Raw genomic sequence first — 24,556 nt, 5'->3', positions numbered from 1 at the left:
AACTTGGGCCTTAATGTCTCCTTCAAGCCTGGCAGAGTGATCAGTAATCAAATTCTCAAAACAAATAAGAAATATTGCAAGAGTGATGGCATGATTGGGCTGGTCTAAAAAGACAGCTCTGCCTCTAATAGTACAGATTTTTTCCAGTTAAGGTTTTTATAGCTGAAAAAAAAGTGCTTTTGCAGTGCTAGTTGCTTTTTTAACAGGCACATAACTTTTCCTATTGATGCTTGCTTGAATATAAATTTGGGTTTTTTTCCCTTGAAATCAAAACAATAATGTAATTCTTTAACTGGTATATATATATGAAAATTTAAACACAATCTACACTTTTACTGAGTATTTAATAAAAAAACTATTCTTCAGTCTTAATACAAATATTTTATATGTTTAGCATATCTGTATTTTGAGCATTTAATAACTCACAATTTTCTTTGGGGACATGAGTAAGATTTCAAGCAAGTTCAGCTTTTTCCTGAGCTCCTGTATATTTGCCACCCAAAAGATCTGTACAATTTTGGGATGTTGACCTTTTTTGTGTAAGGTATTTTTAAGCGTACTTTGTGCACAAATACTTTGAATGTCTAATGATTGTAATGGTTTTTTTTGCTAGTTTTGTCATGTTTTACACAGACCAGTTATTTCTTGATTAATATTTAATGAGTGAGATGCAACCATTGGGGCAAAGAGATTGTCAACAGAAAAAAACTCCTTGATGCTGTCAGACCCTGAAAAATTATACTCTAACCTTTTAATACATTCTTCAAATCAGAGACTGTAGCAGAGGAGTTGATGGTCTGTATTAAATAATTGCTGCTTTGATTTGATGTTTATATAATGTTAAAGCTGCATAAATAAAATAAGCGTCCCCTAATTTCCTCGTGCATTTCCATGTTGTGGTATTTTAGGTGTGTTATTTTTAATCTCTGAGGTAGTTTAATGTAACAAATTTGATATAATGCCTTGTTTGTTTTAGAACCTGGTGAAGAATCTTCCTGAGCAGAAAGAACTCAATGCCTTAGCTGAATTAAAGGATGAATATAACGATCTTGCTGAGCCAGAGCAATTTGGAGTTGTGGTATGTATTAGTGCAATGATTGACTTCAGAGTTCCATTTTGTCACATAAAAAGAAACAAATTTAGGGATAAAATCTTTTTGTTAGTGTTTTGCAAGACCTGCAGTAGGAAAAAGTTACTGTAATAATCAAAAAATCTCTTTAATATGTATTAGGCCAACGTGGGCAGGGCCCTGACCAACCAGGGTTGGAACCAGATGGTCCTTAGGGTCCTTTCCAATGTGAACCCCTCTGATTCCATGATTCTGGGTGGTTTTCTGGAAGGAATTACAGTAAGCCATTAAAAGCAACAGGCACTCCTGTGCCAGACCAAGTCTTTTGTCTGCATGTCTTGCCTTGAATGTTTATTAAACAGCTCTGAAGAACCCTCTGGCTTCAAGCAGATAAATTTCCAAGAGTCCATAAAAGACCCAGTTATTCCATGCCATTGACAACTCCAATAAATTTGAAAGAGCTACTGTGTCCATGTCCATATTTGATATGTATGTATGCATACACATATAAAATATCTGTATTTATACAAACACAAACCTGCAAAACAGCTCGAGGAGAGGTGTGAATTTACATGAGAACTGAGCTGGAGCTGGTGTTCTGCTCTTTGCAGCAGCATTCAGTCCCTGGATCTGTTCAAGAGCAGGGCTGCTGAGTGTTAGAATGGCTGGGCCCTCTCTTGGAAGGAAATGCCAGCATTTGCAGAAGTTACTTAATCCACGCTGGTGGCTGATGGTGAGATACTGACTGACTGCCAGGCCTTGGGAAGCACTTTCTGCCTGGCCCTCCAAAGACCTCCGAAGTCTTTAGGCAAATGAGTTCCTGTTTTCACTTCCCTTTGTCAGCCTAAGAGATTAGAATGATGATGAGAGCCTCTGTAACGTGCTCAGGACTTATCCCCAACTCCACAGGAGCTACGTTTGCTCTTGCTGGATTTTTAAGGCATTATGTACATTAAAATGCATTAAAGCAGAAATAGAGGCCTCTTAAAAGACTTTTTTTTTTCTAAAAAGCTCTGATTTGAGCGTAATTTGGCTTCAGAAGTGCCTTTTGAGTGATTTTTTTTTTTTTAATTATTTTTCAGTTGGGGAAGTAACAGAATATGATTTGTCCTAATGAGATTTTGGTGGAGGATTTAGAAAATGAAAGATATCAACAGCTTCTTCTGAAAAACTTTAGCCTATTGATTTCCATTTTTTTTTAATACTTAATGGCATGAAGTTCCAAAAATCTTTTCTTTCCAAACAGAGGTGAGGAATTTTGATAGAAGCGATACACTAGTTAGTCTCATTGCAAGAACTGCAGTAGTAAAACATTACCATTTATTGATCAGTAACAATCTAAAAATCTCTATAAATACATATTTGCTACTTTCTTTGAAGCAATAATAGCATGCAATATATATATTTAAAATATAAACATATCAATCTATTGTCTTTAGACAGACCAAAATTTATCCATGGATATATTGTGTGAGAATATATTGTGATATATGCATATATATATATATACACCCACCTCTGTATGTGTATCTTCCCCCCTACCTAGGTATTGTCAGACAGTGAGAAATTACTCAGGTTTTGTGCAGGGAGAGTATCTGGAGTGTGTTTAAGGGAAATGCACAATGGAAGCAGGTATTGGTGGAGGGATCAGGACAAAGGAAGCCTTTGATGTCTGGGAATTCTATTCAGTTACCTGCTTAAAATCAGCAAAGAAATTGGCCAAATTGTGCATAATGACCTTGATTTAAAGACGTTCCTCTGTTCTATTGCTGTAAATTCCTTAGTGTTTCACCCTGGTCTTGATAACTTGGATCATTTCCCACATTGATCCCTCCTTCTGACACACATTCTCTTTTTTGGCATCATCCCTGGCTTGTCTTGTCTGGTATTTCTGGGTTAACATGCTGCTTTCCATCTCTGGGGCTCAAGGATTCCTCTGAGTTAGGATTCCTGCTAGACTGAAACTGGATGGGCCTTGCTTTTCCCTTAGCTTCTTGAAAAAGCCACAGAAGTGCCCTCATTGCCCAGCAGTCCCAGTATGGCCACAATCACTGTGGCACTGATTTGTGTTCCTGAGGAAACACTGACTGTAGGAAGTTGAGAGAGTTTCCAAGTCTTAATGTGACATTAATTAGCAGAAACTGCTTAATCAAACATCTCCAAATGGTGCTGTTTGCCTTATGCAGGAACCAAGTTTCCTGAAGCTTGTTTGCTTATTCAGCTTTACCATCTGGGGTAATAAAAAGCAGTGCTTGTCCTTATGGGTCCTGCTTCTGTCTCATTTCTAGAGGCCTCTAACTGCACTACTGGTGCTCAAGTGCTGGGTTTGTTTCTCATTTTGATATCATTGAACTATGCATTAAAGTGGAAGAATTGCAGCTGAACCTAAATTCTTCACTTGACTGAAGTTCTTTTTTCCTATGTGTCAAATAAATTTTGGAGTTTTGCATTAATAATAATATTAACCTTGTTATTAGGATTAGAAGATAGACTGTCTTAAATTATATTTATAGTGTGTACCCTTATTTTTGTGTAAATTTAGGTGTGTTAATTATTAAGATATGTTAATTGGATAATCACTTTGCCCATCAAATTTAATAAAGGTTGGAATAAGTTGCTTAAAATTTGTGAAGAAAAACCATACTTAGTAAATGATTAACTTATTCGAAGAGACCGATTAACTTAATATTCAGCTGATTTGTAAATGAAAATTAGAACTGCTTTTTAATTTAGATGACATGTTAAAATCAATTATATATTCTGATTAGTTACTTGGACTTTGTGAAGTTACATCCTGGGATCAAAAAAGGCATCACAACTTCCTGTAAAGGAAAGTTTGCATTGCTGTTGAAGTAGAGCAAGGAAAACAGATTAACTCACTAGGCAGAATGTTACCTGAACTCTAAATGTAAGCCTTGTGGTCAAGAGTTAATTTTTTTGTAGTATGGGAACAGCTGCAACTTCAGTAAGGAACTGCATTTCCATTTCTGTGCCAGATGAACATTTTCAGTATTATAAAAGCCTAAATTTGACCAACTTAGTTGTATAAACTTGCATATTCTGTGACCCTTTTTTTTCCTGTGTAACCAGCTCAGCTGTCATGAGCAGTCCTGGCTGGGAGGCAGACAAAGTGGGGAGAATGGTACAAGTTTATTGCACCTCCATTGGTTTAGGCTCATTCAGTCTTTTAAATTGAATTTATTGGCTGCTTGTTTGGCCTCATTGTAATTTCGTGAGCTGCTGCAGAATGAATCTTCCTAGAACATTGCTAGGGAAAAAAAGGCAACTTCAGTATAACATAGGTAAGAGGCTAAGTTGTCTTAGTAAGTTGACAAATTTTTATTAGAGGAATGTCATCTTTTTCTTAGCAAGTGAGGCAAATTTAATTGTGCTTTTTGCCTTTCTCCAGTAGCCTTTGATCCTTGTTTTAATACAGGGCTTGAGAATTGAATGATGATAATAAAGCATAAAGAACTGAATAAAGAACTTGATTGGGTAGGGAGTTCAGACAAGACCTTTATGAAAGCCCAGAAGGGGAAATAATGACATGCAGCCCAGCACTGACAGTCAGCTGGAAAAAAAATATCCATTTCCTTGCTTCTTTAACTGTTTGCAGCAGAAGCCAATGCTTGCTGTCCATGCACCTGTTTGAATGTCTTATTTCTTATATGCCTTTGACACTAATTTTATTTAGAGCCATAAAGAATTTGAGCTGTCCAAGTACATGTAGGCTTTGCACCATACCTAATTCTAGGCGATTCCTCGAAGTTCAATATGTGTTCACTCTTTCTGAGCCACTGAACCTGTGGATTTAGAAGCAGGCACTCGAAAGGGAAAACCAGAACAGGGTGGGGCTGGAGGAACTAAAATAACATTTGTGGCCTTCATCTACTGATACCTAAAGGGCATTATGTGTATTAAAATGTTCTGGATTTTAAGGAAACAACCCACATGAAACAGCTCTTAGGAAATTATCAAGATAGTTTTAAAATATTATGTAGGTCAGGGAGTGAAATTAAAACTCACTGCTGGTTTGGTGGCCAAAAGCTAATAAATGATCAGTGTTCCATGACACTGCACACTATTAAAAGAAGAAAGGACACTTCTCTGAAGTATTGTAAAGGATTATTCTTCACAAATGTTTGTCACACTCTCCTGTGAGCTTATCCATGTTTTGTTGCACTCTGGTTTTGGGATCTAAAGCTTTCAACAACTTTTTCTGTGCCATTTTGAGTAAAAACAGCAATTGGAGATTGTTCTACAAAAGTTAAAGCAAATTATGTGATTAATTTTAATTTCCATCTACTGCAGATTAGTGTAAGTAGATCCTTTCAAGGCAGATGTTTTCAGTACGATATTTCTGAAATACAGAATGATTAGAAGAATAATGTTTCAAGACTTTCAGTGATTTTGACTTATGGAGGCTCAGAGAGAAATTTGTGACAATGGAGATTTATAAAAAAAGATCACTAGCTATGCTGAAATGCTTCTTTTCTGATCCTTTCCTTTCCCTTGTTCCAGCCTGATCATAGGAATTGTTTGAGACCATCTGGAGCGCCTTCCATGTTTGTGTTCATTTTAGAATGAATTCATTATTATTCAGACCACTCAAGTCCTTCCTGTGAAAGCTGCTGCTGCTGGTAGCTGTTGGGAGATAACACCAGTAGAAAAATCGTGGTTCCTCAAAGGACCATGGTAAAATTTTGGCCAACAGAGACAGGAGCACATGGAAATCTTTGTTTTGATAGTCAAGATCTGTGCTTTGTCACATAACAAAGCTTCTCTTGCTAAGTGCTTCAGGAACACCACTGATGGTGAATCCATTGGGGAGGAAATCTTTCTGTGTTCTGCTAAGTAAAATGAGATAGATTTGGAGCATAATCATTCTTGCAATTAAATTAAAAATTTTAAGTGGTTTAAAAATTCTCAGTACATATTTTTCTCCTAATTTAAATTTCTCTTGTGAATTACAGTGTGCTAAGTGGGAGGAAATAACTCTGATCACTTGTGCAAAGTATGAAAGACATGGCCATATTTTGTTATCTAGCCTGGTGAATTTGGTCTTGGGGATTTAAATTAATGAATCAGGATTGTAGATTATTTTTAGTATCTCTGTCATTTACCATGTTACAACTTCATGATTTATAACCTCCCATCTCTTATCAGAGCAGGAAGGAATTAGTGCTGTGCTCTCTTTTGCCAAATGTCTGAAACAGAAAGGTGGTAGGACCCTGGGATGCTTGGCAATACAAGATAGGCAATGAAAACATACAGAAACTGTAGGCTTGCTGACTGCACAGCATTGGGGGTTTTAATATAGGCTTTTTGCATAAATAAGCATTTGGTTTTTTATGTTTGGATGTAATGTTTGGCACTTTGCAGATGAGCTCAGTGAAAATGCTGCGGGCGCGGCTCAATGGGATCCTGTTCCGGCTCATGTTCGAGGAGCACGTGAACAACATCAAACCTGATATCATGGCAGTGACTCTGGCCTGTGAGGAGCTCAAGAAGAGTGAAAGCTTCAGCAAGCTCCTCGAGTTGGTGCTGTTCCTTGGGAACTACATGAACTCTGGCTCCAGAAATGCACAATCCCTTGGCTTCAACATCAGCTTTCTCTGCAAGGTAAGCTGCAGCCATAAAACACTGAAGTGCAGCTCTGTGAAACTCGGGACACAGGAGAAAGTACCCAAAGCAGGGAAAAGCACTCAATCAGTGTAATCTACTGACTGCACCTCTGTGTTTAATAATGGACAGGGAGCTACAGAGTGAGTGCTCCCAGGCTGGTCCCTGCTCCAGCTGTCTTGGTGCAGTGGGGATTTAAGGCAGTTTCATTGTGAGTCTGTTCTGGACTGCGAAGTAGAACAAATGTTTTCAATCTGACTTTGTTTACTTACCTTGTCAATAGAATATACAGAGCCTGTGTGTGTCAAATACCTCGTTACTCCTCTGTCTTTGCATCTCCCACCCAGCTGTCCTTCAAGCACTTTCACAGAAATAAGGAGCTGTGTTAAGGATGAACACGGTTTAACCTTTAACCAAAGTTGGACTTCAATTGTGGCAGCAAAATGTGGGATGCACCAAGAACTCCAGAATCCAGAGCAGTGAGAGATATTAGTGTGCAGTGCTTGTTTGTGTATGGGGTAAAATAAATGTGTGTAAGGTAGTGATCGAAACTTCACTGTCTCAGTTCAAAAAGCACACTTGAAAGTATCTTTATTTTAAGGACATGCAATGATTGTAAATGGATCCAAAAAAAAAAATAGCATAAAACTTGCAGAGGCTTTTCTTCTGGTCTAATCAGAGGATCCAGATTTCAGGTCCTGGTTTTAGGCACCATGAGATGTGGTGCAAACCTCAAGATTTCAACTTGGGGGAAAATCATATTTCAAACACAGCAAGTGTGATCTGGCACATTTCAGCAGAGAAAGGCTCTGCTTGCTGTGGTTAAATGCAAAGATGTTGCCAACTTCTGATAAAGTAAAAATCATCACCTGAGAAAAATTTTCATTCTTTAATAACTCTATTAAAAGAGAAGCCAAGTTGAAGGATTTTTGTCTTCGATCTCCTGCTGCATTTTCTTTGTGGTAGTAGCAGAATCTAAAGGGAAATGAATGTTTGAAGCAGAACACTCGTTACCAAGTGGGAGGGGAGGTGATGAGTGTGCAGGAGTGGTGCTGCAGCAGAGCAGGGCTGGGAGCAGGAGCTCCTGCACTCCAGGTGATGGATTTCTGAATTGCTGTCAGCACATCTCGCCTGTTGGCACAGCTGATGCAGACTGACTCGTCCTGCAAACTGTTCTCTATTGAACTGAGGAATTGCTGAGGCCAAGTTACCTGTGCTTACTGCTAAATTCCTCTGGAAATAATGCAGACAGAAATCTATGGCTATTTAATTAATTTAATTCAGCATTACCCTCAGAAACAAAATCTGCTTGTTAACTTCTAAAAATTTGTTTTCAAGGTAGATATTTCTGAGGGAAATGTCCTTTTGTGTTTTGCTTTTTTTCTTTCACCCCCTCCCTGTGAGATTTGGAGAAAATACTCAAAAACTTTTTGCGTAATGAAATCAAATGCTGGCAGTGCTGCTGCATTTAGGTAACCAGGTATGTTTTGTGATAAGGTCATGGCTAAAAATAATCACAGACACTGATGGTGATTGAAACAAAAAAGATCTTGCCAAGATCCAGACATGAAATTGTATCATTAATATCTCCATGTATTGATTGAACCTTATGAATTACCAGTGCTGAGTTCCAAACTCAGAGCATGTCAGGAAGTTATGGAAACGTGGATCAGTTTCCCTGGACAGTGTGACACGTGCATTGTTTACAACTGAACTTTATTGTTTATTTTCCATGTTAAAAGATACTTTCTTTTATTTAAAATAATTGGTTTATGTATTTGCCATTCTAATTTGAATTAGATTAGTATAATAGTTTGCTTTTGCAGGACTTACTTTTTCTCAAATGTTTTTGCACCTGTACATATCCTTTAGTATCATATTGAGAGAGGCTGCCCTCCACTCCATTGGTGTTTAATTTTAGAAATGAGGTGTTTACATAGTATTTTCAACACTTTTTAAAATTACTGTTAATCATCTAAATTTATATTTGGGTAATGGATTTCTTTGTGTATTGATTATTTTCAAGTCATAATTGAATTTGGTTCCTCTGTTTAGAAGCATTTAAACTCTGCCCTCCCCTTTCCACTCAGAAGAGTAAGATGACTTTATTGGCTTTGTTTCTGAACTAAGACTATGGTTTTCAACTGTTGTGAGGAGTGTAAAATACTAAACTATCAGATGGGGATATCTTTTACAAGCACCAGCTTTAATATCTATTTACAGCCACCCACCAGCTTTTTTCATTATTCAAACAGTCTCAGAATTTATGATTGTTGGTCACTAACTGGCCCTCACTGAGAAGATGAAAACTTGGGCATGTGGAAGCATGGCAGGGCGTCCTGTTCACTGACACCTTGCTGGGAATTAAAATTTCTAATTTATATTCCTTGGCTGAAGAAGGCTCTGATAGAAGTAAGTGACATCTAATAGCAAGAGCAAGGTCTCCTTGGCAGTGTCATGTGCTTTACATGTGTGTGCCTTGTGGGACGTCTGGATGCTACTAAATTTTTCAAGTTGTGTGAATATTGAAAGTTTTTTGGATTTTTTAAATTTTAATTGTGTGTGACATCAATTTGAGAAGGCACTGCAACCGTGCTAGAGGTTTTCCTTGGATAATTTTAAGGTGTATTTATTTTTTTGCTCCTAAGGAATGTATTTCAGTCTTCAAGCTTGTCTAGCAGAATTTGGGAGCCTTTATTTTGCTTCTTGATATAACAACTCCTTTTTTAGACCAGTGACTATCATTTAGTGGTCTTTCTGCTCATGATAAGAGAATTTTATATTTTTTTTTGTCAGCTGTCAGCAAGGTAGAAGATGTCTGTGTGCACATTTCTATGAATACACACACTTCATGATGAGGAATCCTAATGTGATGAATTCACTTTTCAATAAAACCAGAGTTTTGTATTGATTTTTTTTTTGCTTGTTTCTTGAACAATCTTAAAATTAATTGTCTGTTTACTAGATGTAGTACTTACATTATACAGTCTGAAAAAAAAGAAGTAAAAAGGCAAGTATTGATCTGGGTAAATGTTTGGTTTTGGAAAATAAATGTTTTTACAACAGAGCTGGTCATTTCATACACAGAAATCTGGTTTTGTTACAACTTTTATTAAAACATGGTAAAGAAAGTAAAGCACAACTCCAGCCTGTCTGGTCTGAGCTGGAAGGCTAATGACTGAATAGTAATTGCAAATCCTTAAAAACAGATTATCTCTCTGGGTGTTATATTGCAGCATATGATGTTATTGAAGGTAGAAATGATTTGTAAACGACCTGTGGCAGAAGGCAGAGAACTTAATTTTGTTCAAATAAGAGACATCACCCTCAGAATTTATGGGATGTATCAAGCCTGGCAAGGGAGACCAGCTATTCCCATGTATGCACTGGAGCATCTTCACTGCCTGAGCATGAAATGCTCTGTAAAAATAGAAATATTGCAGGAGAAGTGCTCAGGCTGAGGGAGGCTGCTGCAGTAATTCACTCCAGGTAAATCTTTTGCTGTGTTTGTTTAACCTGTACAAAGGATCCAGCTGCTTTTGGAACCCCCAGTGCGGCAGGAGCCTCCTCAGGAGTTCCAAATTCTGCTCCAGGGGAGTGGAACTGAAAGGAAAGAGGTTTGCTATAGGAATGTGCAGGTACAGCTCCTGGTCCTGTGGTGCTGAATTAAAGTGAAGACCAACAGCTCAGTTTTAATCAAGCTTTTGCAGTGTTCTGGCTGGATCAATGTGTGTTTTATCTATGAAGAGCTATTATGTTCCTTTTGTTCATAGTGCAAATAGTGCGAGACAAGCTGTTTATCCAGTCTGAGGATTACTGCTGAGGGTACATGTACTGTCCAGCAGCCCTTGTTCTGGCAAGGGGGGAAAGATTTCTAGGGTAGGAGGAGGTCTATAGTCTCATAAAAATCAATAGAGAGCTTTTTATAGCTATAATAAGGCGTCACTCTAGTGATGGTTCATGCAGAAATTTTTCCTTGCATTGGCTGTCGTGTTTAACCCCCACACCTGCAGGCTGCATCCAGAAGCACCTGGGGTGAACCCAAACCCATCCTGGCAGGGGGTTAAGGTGTGACTGGCGTGGCTGAAGTGCTTTACTCTGCATAAGGGGAGAGTTTTGTTATGCGGATGTTTTTTGGCTTACAGAATTAAACACCTTGCTCTGTGTCTCCCTTGATTTGAATGGCTGTGCTGTGTTATGCTCTGTGTATCTTGGCCTTTAATCCTTTCCCAAACAGTGGATCTCATGGTATTGACCCTCCAATTGATGCTTCAGCATTCAGCTGGAGCTGCTTTCTGTAACCCACCCTGATCTACTAATTTATTTAATTTATTTTTAAACTAAATGTGTTATTTCCAAATTCTGTCTCCCGGGTGAAGAAAGGCCATAGACTCAAAAACCTGTATTTTAAAATTTTAACACCACAGTGTTAAAAATTTATCCTGAATGATAGAATGATAGAATATCCTGAGTTGGAGGGGACCCATGAGGTTCATCAAAGTCCAGCTCCTGGTCTTGTAAGCACAACTTAATGGGCTCTTTTTTCTTTTCATCCACTCGGCTGTAGTGTGTAGAACAGCAGAAATCAGGCTAAGCCATTAGGTTCTTCACAAGCCAAGGAATATTATATCTGTTGGGCAAAATTCCTGCAAGTAAAAAACTGAATATAGAAAGTACTGCATTAAAATGGTGAGCAGGTTATTGAATATGAGTATATATGGAATCCAAGTACAGGATGGGAATACAGAGACTGTAAAGACACAGCCATGGTGTCACCTGTCCAGTTCCTACCTTTCATTTCTTGTTTTTTATTTAAATGGGGCGTGCTAATCTACACTCAAACAACACCTGTCTTATTTTTCATTATATGAGTTGGCTTAGGACTTGATTTTTAAATTACAGATATTGATTCTAAATATCAAGCAGACCTGTGTGTATCCATTGTGTTAAACATAAGGATGCACATAGCAGAGACTTGTTTATGACTGGGCCAAAGAAGTGAACTTGATACATTTGTTCAAGGTCTGAGTAAATGTCTGCTACAAGGTGCTAATACTGACTCTTGTTATGATGTTGCTGTTGGTGGCAAAACATGTTTCTGTTGTAATTTGAAAGCAAAATAATTTTGTCCATTTAGAAAAAACCTGCTTTATCCACTTGATGATGTCAGAGAGATCAAAGACTGCAAATCCCACTACTGTTGTTCACAGACAAATTGAAATGCAATTTCTTTTTTCCATTTAGATGTTTAGCCGCTAAATCTATGATTTTTTTCAAGTCAGAAGAACTTCTGTGTATGTAACACATGAAAGCCCTTTAACTGCATACCATTACTGAGCATTGTTTAGTCTTTAATCGCTGAATTGGTATGAATTAAATTGCTTTCTTAATTGCCTAAATACCTTATATTTTTAAAAGCCTGTTTTTCCACTGCACTCATTTATTCTTAACAGGGTAATCCTTAAAGCTGAAAGGCCTCTATTAAATTGAACATCGATGGCAAGCCTGTCATGAGGATTATAGAATTAGAACTTCAAGTGATTTAGAGAATGAGAAAACAAATAGGAGATTTTACACACGCATTTATGTATTCTTCTTAAATAAATCCTTTATTTCATTTGTTGTGTATGTTGCAGCTTACTTCTGTGTAAGAACTGTGCTGGATGAGTAAGGGAAATGCTGTTAAAACAATTCTTTCCAGATGTATTACTAATCCTCTCTGTCACGTGAAGTGTACTCGTCTCAATCTCTTACCTACACCTACTCTTGTCTGTTGCTGTTGTGAATGAGGAAATCTCTGCTTCTGCTGGATCTTCCATCAACTCACACATTCCTTCTTTACATCTGCACAAAAATGGGCAAACTAAGAAATTTGATCTTAAATTCGTTCTCTCATTCTCTTAAGTTCCTGATGTTTCTTTGTCTGGACACGTGCACTCTGCCATGGAATTTAGCCACGAGCTTATTGGAAACATGCCACTGGTCCTGTATTCTAACAATTATTTCAGGTTTTGGGGGTTTTTTTGTTTTTTTAACTAAAAAAACTCATTTCAGCAGTTCATGCACTCAGGCTAACAGAGAACAGAGTCTTATCACTTCCAAGAATACTGATGTATTTCAGGCCACTAAAAAGTGCCTCTGCAGTTGAAAGAACAGCAAAAATACACAGTTACCTGTTACTTCACCTTGTGCACAGTTTTCCTGCAGTTTTTCATAAATACAGCTGGATGTATTAAATTTCCTTTACCTACAGTCAGGATTACCTTTGCTTTTTTTGTGGTCATTCTGTATTCCAGTAAGGGTTCATTTATTTTGTGTCTGTATAGAATTGGTCTCAAAATCTTCAGCCTAAAGCAGCGTGGTTTAGATTGTGCTTCAAGAAAAAATTGTGGATTTACAACAAGGAGTTAGTTTAACCTGACTGGTCAAAATACAAATTCTGACTGTTAGGACAATGTCCAGCTATGGAGCATTTCAGGGATTTGCATTGAAGGAATATTCTAAATTCTGGTCTGTTTAATCTCTGTTCACATCTGTTTTTTATCTGGGGGGATTCTGAACTGGCAATGCTAAAATCTCAGAACTTATGGACTGTCTTCAGGTTTTGTTCTCATCAAAACTAATCATTCTTTTTTAAAATATTTCATAAGGTAGATTCCTTTTGTAGTCCTAAATTATGGAGAATTCAAGAAATTTCATTTTTTAAATGTGTTTATTTGCAGGCAACCCGTGTAGGCAATGTCTTGCTTATGAGTCGACATCTACAATATTCACTTTATTGAAGCATTTTTTCTCATTGTTTTCACCTGTGTTCACTTTTTAGATTCGAGATACAAAATCATCAGATCAGAAAACGACCCTGTTGCATTTTCTGGCAGAAATCTGTGAGGAGAATTACCGGGACATCTTAAAATTTCCAGATGAATTGCAGCACGTGGAGAGTGCAAGTAAAGGTAAGCAAATGGACAAAGCACCTAAAGGTAACAGTTGTTTGCTTTGACATTAAATGCTTCCAGCATCTCATTTGAGGTTGTAGGATTATGTAAACTGTAAGCATTGATAATCCACGTGGATTGTGCCTTTCTGGTATTTATTGAGCTGAGAAGTCAGGAGGGAAAAGCAGTAATAGAGCAACTCCTCTTTTTCTGTAGCGGGCTGTGAAAATAAAACAGTGTATTTCAGTGAGGTGCTTGAAAAACCACGGCTCAGGAGTTGCCAGCAGTGCAGTGATGGTGTTCAGTGTCCCATTAAACCTCTGAAGAGTGAGCACTGTGTGTGCACGTGAGCCTTCACACACAGCGAGTTCCTCGTTTCCACACCTGATAGAGAATAGCAAACATGCTTTGGAAAAATCCCAGGCTGCATAGGAAATAGAGTTTAATTGTGCTGCCCTGCACAAATTAATACTTTATTTGTGGTCAGTCAGCAGCCCAGGCTGGTGGCTGTGGTACCTTAGTTCATCTGTTGGGCACGTTCTCATGGGACACAGGCTGTGCTGCTTGGCACATTGCTGCTGAGTTATTGATGGCAAAGGTAGGTGGTAGCTGAAGATAACAAACTTTTAATTTGCCTGGGCATTAATGGTCCATCAGAAGATAAATACCTGGGTAGCACCAGAATATCAAGGAAAATAGAGGGGAGAAATAGTTGGATAAACATTTCCATTAGCTCTGTCCAGGTTTGCTCTCGTAAATTTGTCTCCTTTTTTCCAGGGTTATCAGTCAGTGTCTCTCTTCAGAGCAGTGATTAGCTGTTAGACAGATACTTTATTAATTAGGCCATCATTTGCTTTCAGTTTGTGTTCTTCTGTCTTAACCTGTCTGGTGAGAGCAGAGCTCTTGTTTCCCCGAGGACCTGGGGAACAGTTCATCCATCAACCCAGCTTTGCCATTGTTTCATCTCAGACTTCTTCACACTTTTATGTCTGTCTTTGTCATACAATTTTTTTGCTGTTTCTTGAACTTTGCATGCACCTTTCCTTATTTTTTTCTGTATATAAATTGTATTTTATTTGTACTGATGAAATGTGTCCCTGCCACCCTTTGCTGCAGGGTGGTTCATAGGCCTGAGTGCCTGTGGACAAAATGGGACTGATCTGGGATTAGTGGGGTGTCTGTGCAAGGCCAGGAGCTGCACAGGATGATCCTTGTCATTCCCTTCCAGCTCAGGATATTCTGTGTTTCTATGGTGGACTAATGCAGTGATTAATTTATTTATGCAAGTAGCAGTTGGGTATCTTATCTAAATTCCAAAAATGTTTTCTACCACTTGATAATTCTTTTCTTGAGGTGACTTTTAATTTTTTTCTTCCTTTCTTTGTAAAGTCTTCTGGTTTACCAGGCACTTTTGATGATCTTTTATGAATTTTCTTCTGTGGCTGACACTTGACCTTGCAGCTTTGAGATTTTTATAGTTTGATTCAAAGGCTCTGATGTTCTGTAAGTTGACTTCAGGAATTAAACTGAAAGAGTCAGTAAAGTTTAGTTAAGCTGTAGCATCCTAAACAGAGAAAGCCTGTTAATGGGAGCAAAGCCTCTAATAATTCTGATGCTTAGAACACATATGAAAAAGATTTTATTGCAGTTAAATTTGTTTCATTCTGTAACATAAAAGCTGCATTTCTTATAAACAGCAATGACTTCTAGCAGAGCATAAATTACTGTTCATTTTTAATGACCAAACCTTCCCTTTTGGCCCTTCTTTGCTTTCTGGTGCAAAGCAGAGTTTTGGCAGAATAACCGGGATTTGTGCACGTTGCTTCAGCTGTTCCCCATGGTCCTTCTTGGGGTTCATTAATTGTAATGTTCATCTGCTCTCTCACATGTGGTGCTTTTTTTGTGTAGGAAGTTGAAGTGCTTTGCATGCAAGAGATATTGCACTTCCTATTTATTGTTTGGTGTTTTATAAACCAGTGGTTTCGGGGATGGGCAGTTGGGTTTATTTTTCCTGTGGGAAGCCTCTTTTGAAAAAATTGATATGAGGATGCTGGCATCAGTTAGCTATTCATAAAATAGGAAGAAACCTACCAGCAAATATTATCTCTGCATGAGTTTTAAATAAGGAAATATGAGCTAGACAGGTGAGTGTCATTACTTGAGATGGATGCTGGTACTTTTCAGTCAGGAGGCAGCCTCGTAGTTAGGACTGTACATAACCTTCTAAATGCTACACTTGGCATCTGCAACTTCTTTTAAATCTTGGCTGCATATTCTCAGTTCCATGTAAAGAAAAAAAATCCTGTTCAGCTTTAATTTTCATCTAAGAATAAAGAATCAGCATCTGAACAATGGCTGGTTTTTTTTTAAATGAAGAGCAGATAAGGCATAAAACTGGATTTTAATATGAAAAGGTCAATGGGATTAGATGAACTGCCCATGCATGTACTAAAATCTTCAATAATCTGATATAAGGTATAATAAAATAGTTAATCTTTTTAAAGATGGAAGATCAACCTGGAGGTTTATGAAAACTAAAAATAAATTAGGAAACAGTTTTATTCTGGAAAATATGAGCAAAGGTCAAAGTGATTAATGATCAAGAGATCATTGGAAAAGCATTTCTTCTTCCTGGAAGCAGACTGTGAAAGGAAAACCAATCAAAACTCACAAGGTTGTGACGAAGTGCATTGTTTGATGTCAGTGAAATTCCCTTCCATTCCCATCCCATATTGGGGTTCGGTCAAATATCTAAATAAAAGCAAGAGGTCAGAATTTCTAGACACAATCACGTGGTTAAAAGTATAGTTTGGAATTACTTAGAAAAGAAATGTATTTTTTAAGTCAAGTCTCTCCTGAGTGTCAAGCCTCTTGGAAATCATAAAAATGAAATAGGTAACACACAAAATTCAGATGATTAAAATAAGTTAGCCATGTATTTCATAACAATAACTTAATTTTAGATATTAAGAGCGATAGTTTTAAATTCCAGTTCATGATTCAAACATTGTGCCTGTAAATAATAAAACATAAAAACAAACCATAGCTGTGTCTCCATCTGTTGAATATCCAGTTCCTGATGTACCTGTTACCTGCTTGCTTTGTCTGCCAGCGGTGAGAGTCACTGGGCTGCAGAGATTCACAGCAAGTTGAGATTAACTGTGAAAGTGGTGTAGATATATTATATATATATATCAATATATCTTAGTCTTTTTCAGTAATAATGAGGGCTTTTTTTGAGCACTTAACATTCTGAATTCTTTGCCTGACATAAAGGTGTGCTGCTTGATAATTCTTTTAAAGTGTTGTTAAAAGTAAAATCAAGTGAAAGGGGCCTTGTGGGGGTGAATTAGGTCTGTGCAGTGGACTAAAAAGTACCAATAGCACCAGCACAGATTTGTCACTCATGTGGTCATTGAAATTTATTTCATTAATTTGCAAGCATATGATTCTGATGGTTGAGGCATCTCTCTAGAAAGGCCATTAGCAATCAGATACACTGTGGAATACAAATGTGTGTATACTTTTTTATTACAAATAGTGTAATAAAATATTAATTTTAAGATTTTATACAGGTACTTCACTGTGATTTAATGGCATAATTTTAGAATGGGGGAAATATTTTAAAACATCCTGTGCAACTGTCACTTTGAAGTATAGCAATTTAAAACATGCTCATAAGCAGCAGCCATTTTTCTGTCAAACAAAAGTTTTATAGTTTGTTGCAGCAGGAAAAAAAACTATTTTAGCATAGAGATCTGCAGCATTCCACCTTGCACAGTTTAAATTGCTGAAACAGATTCTGCCCAACCTGGCACATGAGTGGTATAAAGCAGACAGTGTTTTGTGGCAGGAAACAGTTAATTCTGGCACCTGGGACTTTTCTCTAATGGCATCTGAAGCTGCTGGCATTTTGCATCGTAACCACAAGTTGTACAGAGACTTCTGTCATTGTTTTCCCTCACATAAACTGCAGTACTGGTGTGGAAGGAGCTCTCTGGGTGTTTTCCTGGCTGTAGGACACACACAGGTGGATAAAACACGGGGGACTCCTTCCTGTTGTGGCGCTCTGGGTGTGCGCCCAGCATTGCCCCGGGGATGGGGAGATGCATCAGCTCATTAAAAGTTTCCTCCAGTCACTTCTCCTTCACTGGCAGGCGTCAGTGAGGAAGGCAGGGAGGCAGAAACCTCACAGGCGCTTCTTGTGTTGTAGTTCCAAGGAGCAATTTCTGTAGGAGATCCTTTCGGAGGCTTGCTAAGATTCTGGATTGCCTTACACTCAGTAAAATTGCTCAGTGAATTTTCCCAGTCTGTGAAGTCTTTGAGGATTTTTGTTAGTTGCTGTCTGTGTGTAACAAATGGTGTACAGAGCTGTGGTTGTTCTGCATTCTGAAGCTACGTTTTGAAGTTATAATTTGGAATCCCCATTAAACAGCTTTTTGTATGGCTTGCATTTTAAGGCTCTGCTTCTCTCCCTGAAGTGTAAGTATCAAGGGCAAAATGAAAGAGCAGCCCAAATGACTCTCATGGGCTCTTGCTTATTAAAGAAATTAAAGCATTTAAGAATATCTGGCTGTAGTTAAACCAATTCAGAAGTGAAGATTGCTTTAAATGTCTTAAGTTGTGTAATCCATTTAGAATTCCTTAACACAAGCCACTAGAGAGAGGTGGAAGCTACAAAATGGCACTTTGTTCTTTCTTTTCCTGCTTATCTGTGGTTGAATTTGCACTTTGATGGCTGTGAGGAAGGTTGTGGCACCTCTGCAAGTGGGTCAGGCAGTCAGAAAGGGCCAGGTCCAGTTAGAGGTTGGGAGTATGAAGGGAGATCAGTTGGATGAAGTTGCCCAACAGCTCTGTGAGGTTTTTATATCAACAGCAGGTTGTGTGACAACAGCTTTGCTCCTTCTCTGTGCATTCCTTACTTTGTTTACTTGTCTCCTGTGCCTCATTTGCAATTTGTCTTACACCCTTGCCAGCAGTTTTGCTTCAGTATGCTCATTTAATACATTCTGATTTTGTAATTACAAGCTCTCTTTTAAAAATAAACTTAACTTTGGAGATCTTGAAAGACATTTGTAATTAAATCAACATCAAAGTACAGCGAGTTTCTGGAGTGCTCTGGAGGTGATATCCCATATTGCCAGGAGAATGCTGCTGATTGCAGAGCTGTTCTCACCCATCAGCTCCAGTGCTCCTGGTTATTTTTCTAAAATTGGGACATCTGTTTTCTAGAAGATTTGCAGTTGTAATATGAAAAGTCAGTTCAAGTAAAAAACTTTCTATGACAGGCTGTTTGCTGTTTAGTGAGGTAAATGAGAAGGGTAGAGGGGGAAGGCTGTTCCTGACAAGGGAAAGTTGGGAGTGTGGCACACAGAGTGCCTGAGACTGAATCTCTCACTAAACTCTAAACCAAGAGTTACTGAGGCTTGGACTTGTCACAAAGTGTTTGATGTTCAAATTGTGCTCACCTCCACCTGCAGGTGGAGGGACAGTGACAGCAGTGCACAAGTGCTGTGTCTGTGTTTGGCCAAGGCTGTGGAGTTGCTGTAACAGCCTGAAAGGTGGAGCACAGCTGTGTCCCTGCCTTCCTTCACCTTCCCCAGCAGTGCTGTGAGCAGGCAGATGAGATGCTGAGGCTCTCCTGGGGAAGGAAATCTTAGCATGCAAATCAAAAGTGCAAATGCACATCTATGTGTGAAATCTGTTCAAAAATTCTGTTTTGAAGGCTCCTCCAAACAAATTCCAGTACATAGTAATAGGATATGAACAAATCATTGCTCTTTGGGTAGACCTGCTCTTACTCCTAAACTTGAAAAGGTGCAGGGAAGATTCTGCGAGGGAAAAAGTCTGTTGTGCATGAGGTACTGGTTGTTAAGCACAAGGGCTTTGTGTCAGAAAGCTTTCCCAGTTTTTGGAAGAGAAGGATGGTGACTCCTCTAGCTGGGTAAGATAGCATCTGTTCTTCTCCTTTGACCCTGAGGTGTTTAAACATTTATTGTCTTAACAAATAGAACCTTACTTGGTATGAATTGAGTAATCAATGCTTGTAATTCCTGCAGATTATGTACTTGCTCACCCATTTCCCTCCAAACTGCCTTTCATTCTTTTGTGGAAGACTACTTCCATCTGCCCTCAGGCAGTAAGAAATAAATAGTCATTAGTATGCTTACAATGTAGTTATGGTACAAATACTGTCTAGACTTAAAAATCTATGAGTTCATTTGCTTCATACAGACTTGCTTTTGCTCACTGAAGTAATTTATGTTGTTGTCTTTCACTTCAGAGTTGTTTCGAACTGTGCACATGGCCATGCCAGTTCTGTATCATTTCACCTCTTGTTATGGGGAGGACTCTCAGTCTGAGGCAATCTTATTTTAGAAAGGATTAGTCTGACCTTTGGTCCTATTGCTGTATTAATGTAAATACAAAATGCTTAGCTTGACTACAGGGACCAGCTAGTGCTCGACATCAACATGAGATTAACTGCTTGTAGCATTTTTCTGGGACTAAACTGCTCTACCAGACACTCACTAAGCCTTCCTTAGCGTGCAGACTGTGCAACTGCTTTCTCCAAAATAAGTAGATAGGATTGGGTTGAGCGTTTTTTTTCTGAGGAGCAATTAATACAGGGAAAATAATAAGGTGAAGGAAATTATTACCTTCCATGTCAACATAATATTGTGCCCTCTCTTCAGTGACTGTGAATTTCTACTATAATTAAATAATAATATGCAAAATAATCTTTTAATCAGTCCAAGATTTAATGATGCATGATTGAGTTGCATTCAGTATTTGTGCAGAGACAATACTGATAGATCCAAGTGCTCGTATTAGTCTGCCCCTGAGAGGAATAATCTGGACAATACATTATTACATGACTTCACCTGGTTCATGTTAGTTCTCTGTTACAGTGATCCTGCAGTGAGTTGAAACATGCATGTTTAACTCCTGCTATTGGCTCTTTTCTTTGTCTCATAAATCCTTTTATCACCATGGTTTGAGGTACACACATTCAAGGTGCTCTATTTCTTTCCCTGTTCCAGCTTCAGGTGCCCTCTGCAAGCTAACCTTTCCTTAGGGCTAAACTAAGGGCCAGATTGACACAATTTGGACCAGACTGAGAAATTGTGCTGCCTTTTTTCCTCTCGTTGGCCTTGAAGATGGGCCCATACATAGGCTTTGGGGTTTATGCAGTTTTTTCGGACAGGGCATTTGGGGGGACCACTGCAGTTCCTCCGGGCTGTCTTCCCCACCATCTGCACATGTTCTCAGAGACTTTAAAAGCCACATCCCCACCCCTTACTCTTGATATGTTTCTGAACCTGTTGTCTAAGAATGCACATCATTCCTGTCTAAACTCATTTATACTCTGTCTCTACTGTTCCCTGTGTCAGTGCATTTGACTTTTGAATTCTCACACTTTGCCATTTCTTTGAATGCTGATCTTTCCACTGGGGATGGGAGTCTTAATTGTCCTGTAAAGCTGTGAGGGTGGCTGAGGTGGGTTGTTTACTGCTGTTGATTTGTTTTAATTTGGAAATGTGGCAACCATTTTATCTTTGCTAATCCAAGGAAATAAATGGCCAGGCATCCTTTAGGTTGCTTCCTTTTTTTGGGGGTCTGCTCATCCTCAAGTGTTTGGGGTTACACACAGGGCTTTTTTTTTTTTTTGGGGTGGCTTTTGGTGCTGGGGTTTTTTTCTTCATATTTTCTGTATTTGCCTCATGTTCCTGCCTTCAAATCAGTTATTTATGTATTGGATTTAGTTGGTTTTTCTCTCTTGTTGCAGCATTAAATGGAATAATGTTGGAATGGCTGCTCCAGAGAGGCTTTCTCAGTAAGAGCCCTTGCACAGTGCTTGCGTGCCACTGAAGGCCAAATGCTGCCTTTCATGTCCATTTTTGAGACTAGTTCTATTAAGATACCTAATTTTCACATGGAATGATGGGCAAATGGAAGGTGAACAAGCCCCTGTCTTTGAGGAGTGCAGGGGACAGGCTGTTCAGTGTGTGCATTTTGAAATGGTTTCGAGGAAATGGCTTTGTGCTGCAAGTAGAATTTATGCTTTCATAAATTAAAACCTTGCAAGAGTTTGAAGAAATTTATATGAATTTCCCTGAAAGTAAAAGGTATTCATGCTGATTCCTCTGCACGTTACTGAAGTAGTAAATCTCGAATAAAAGGGTTTATGGGAGGAAATGCAGATATTTTATTATAGTCTATATATATATGTTCCCTGTTCTGTCGTCTTTTTAAATTTGTCTTGCAGAACAACAACTTCATAAATTATTTGAACAGAAACTTGTACATTTGCCTGGGCTAGGGGAAAAAAAAAGTTAACAGAATTGCATATTCTACAATGTCTTTTTGTTAATTGAGTGTGAATATAGCAGTTAATTCTGGGAAGCACAGCTTTAGGATGCAGCCTTCTTGCTTGGATAGAGGATCTCCATCCTTTCAAAGCCAGTACTGCACCTCATCTAGGGCTTTCTGAACTTAATTTTATAGAACAGTGTTACTGAAAACACTTTACATCCATCTTAATCACAAAGGCTAACAGTTATTTGTCATTGCTTGCTGAATTTCTTTGCACTTTGGAATTTCAGACAAAAATAAACTTTTACTCTTGCTACATGGTCATGCATTTAAATATTTTCAAATGGCTGCAAACAGTTAAACTTTGTGTTACGTTGCCTATTTACGTACCAGCTGCTATTTTTTTTATGAACAAAGCCACCGTTTGCATCCTCCTCATTTATTTTTCAGTTCCAGCATTTTCCTTCAGTGCTGTTTCTCCCCATCCAACTGCACAATGGCCTATAAAAACATTACAGTAATTCAGGTTCTTCAGTTCACGCAGAAATGTGTGCTTTGATCATGATATCAAATGATTAAACTAAGGCAACCAGAACCTAAAAGCTTTGATAATTAATGTTATTCTGAATGTTTTAGTGGTTGATTTCAAGGTTAACTCTCAAATGTGATTTTAAAAGCACAAGGATTCTGTGGTCAGCATAGATTCCTACCCCAGCTGAATTAAGCTTAAAAAACTTTCACTGCAATTCTAGGGCTACATGATTAGTAGTTCCTTTGGTACCCAGTATAAAATGGATAAAATTGAAAATAAAATCAAGACAATGGCTGCTATAAAGACAGCTCTATTGGTGCCTTATGTATTTGAACACGCTCATGAAATCAGTGTTATGGCTGATGTGAGTCGTTACGTAGAAAGAATAGAAAATTGATTTTCTTCTGGGAACAGCTTCCTTATTTACCAGATTTTTATTTCCTATATGCTGTTTTTCAAGCCACAGTGACTCAATTTCCTTCTACTCTTGAATCTCACGTAGTCACGGCACCATTTTTTTTTTAAATAGCAAGAAAACAGAAATATAAATGGTTCTTTAGAAAGTACTTGGTGGAACTTCTGGGCAAACTGCTTGCCATCAAAAGATAATAAAAACCCCTTAAAAAAATGGAGTCATTTGCTTTTCTTGGCTGCACTAGGGAGAAAGGGGTCTTGGGATTCTCTGCTTTTCCTTGGAAGCACTGGTTTGTGAGCTGTGCAAGAGGGGACACAGAATGGAAGAGAGGCTTGGGTGCCAAAAGGCAGCTTTCAATGAAGAGGAGGTGCTTGTCCAATTGTTCTTATGATAAAAGTGAGAATGACAAATGGACCCTCATGGGTTATGGCATAAAAGTCAATATTACCAGTTCAGATTTAATTCTCCAGCTAGACCAGGAATTTCTCTGCAGAGACTCTCTCACTTTCCAGGTCTGGAATTTCTTTGTGATGTGGGATTGCCTCGCTGTCACAATGGTGCTGTCATTTTTTGCTCACATGATGTATCAATTAGGGGTTGTTTAATCCAAATTAGCATCACAGTGGTTTTCACTAGAATAGCTTGTCACACAGCAAGCAGGAGTTCTTTACAGTACCCTCTTTTTTTAATGAGTGTGCTGTACTGTGACTCCTTTACATCCTTTTGATTATCAGCAGCTTTTATTATTCAGACCTACCTTTGTCATTTACACAGCTCTGGGTCCCAAAAATCAGTGTAATTTCAGTAGAAGAAAAATATTTAATTTTTTTTCCCCCATGTCTGTTACTTAAATCATTCCTGTAACAGAAATGTTAATAATAAGATCATTCATTTAACCAACTACATGCATGAAAAAGATGAAATATCTTTGAACTCTAGTTAGTTTTTAATCTTTGAATTAGATTTAAAAGAATATTAGAAATAATAATATTAGAAATATTGGAATTTTTGCCATAAATTTAAATAGAAATGGAGTAATTTGAACTAATGGTGGAATTAAGTGGTGACATTTCGATGTTAAATATGATGATCTGGTATATTACAGGAGATATTTTCACTTTATTTTTATGAAGGGAGGGATTTTTATGAGCAGTAATTCAGAAGAATGTGAGTCTACTTAATGGAATCATTCTCTTTAAGACTATTTATACTGACACTGTTTTTTCCCCTTTCTGGAATCTGGAAGCTTTCTTTTTTTTTTTTTTTTTTTTTTTCCCCCCCCTCAGTTTCAGCCCAGACTTTGAAGAGCAACCTTGATTCAATGAACCAGCAGATCCAGCGCCTGGAGAAGGACATTGAGAATTTCCCTAAAACCCAGGATGAGCACGATAAGTTTGTAGAAAAGATGAGCATATCCTTTTTGCACATCCTCACTGATCATCTGAACAGTCTCATCCTCTGCTTAAGTATTTACAGCACTTGAAAATCGGTTTTAAGTCTCTTCTTTCACACATTTCTTCTAGAGCAGAGAAAAGAGCATCGGTGAACATGGTGAATGTGAGCAAACAGAACTGAGGAGAGCTGAAAGCATCAATAATCAGATTTTCAAGGGGGCAACCAGAAAGCTCTTTTGAAGGAAGTAGTTACAGTGAGCAGCCTGTACTGAG

General features: G+C 38.1%; 1 protein-coding gene across 2 annotated transcripts in view; it reads left to right on the top strand.

Moving 5' to 3' along the window:
• The window catches only part of DIAPH2 (diaphanous related formin 2), a 165,817-nt gene that overhangs the window by 49,771 nt on the left and 91,490 nt on the right, over window positions 1–24,556 (top strand). For both annotated transcript variants that reach the window (XM_017742337.1, XM_017742333.1), the window contains 4 exons: window positions 977–1,078; window positions 6,452–6,691; window positions 13,515–13,644; window positions 24,176–24,300. In XM_017742337.1, the coding sequence (XP_017597826.1) occupies window positions 977–1,078; window positions 6,452–6,691; window positions 13,515–13,644; window positions 24,176–24,300 (597 nt within the window). The remainder of the gene's footprint in view (window positions 1–976; window positions 1,079–6,451; window positions 6,692–13,514; window positions 13,645–24,175; window positions 24,301–24,556) is intronic.

This window comes from Corvus brachyrhynchos, unplaced genomic scaffold (genome assembly GCF_000691975.1).
Source record: "Corvus brachyrhynchos isolate BGI_N302 unplaced genomic scaffold, ASM69197v1 scaffold220, whole genome shotgun sequence".
Taxonomy (NCBI): Eukaryota; Metazoa; Chordata; class Aves; order Passeriformes; family Corvidae; genus Corvus; species Corvus brachyrhynchos.
The sequence above is the reverse complement of the archived record's forward strand: the minus strand, read 5'-3'. Positions and strand labels throughout refer to the sequence as shown.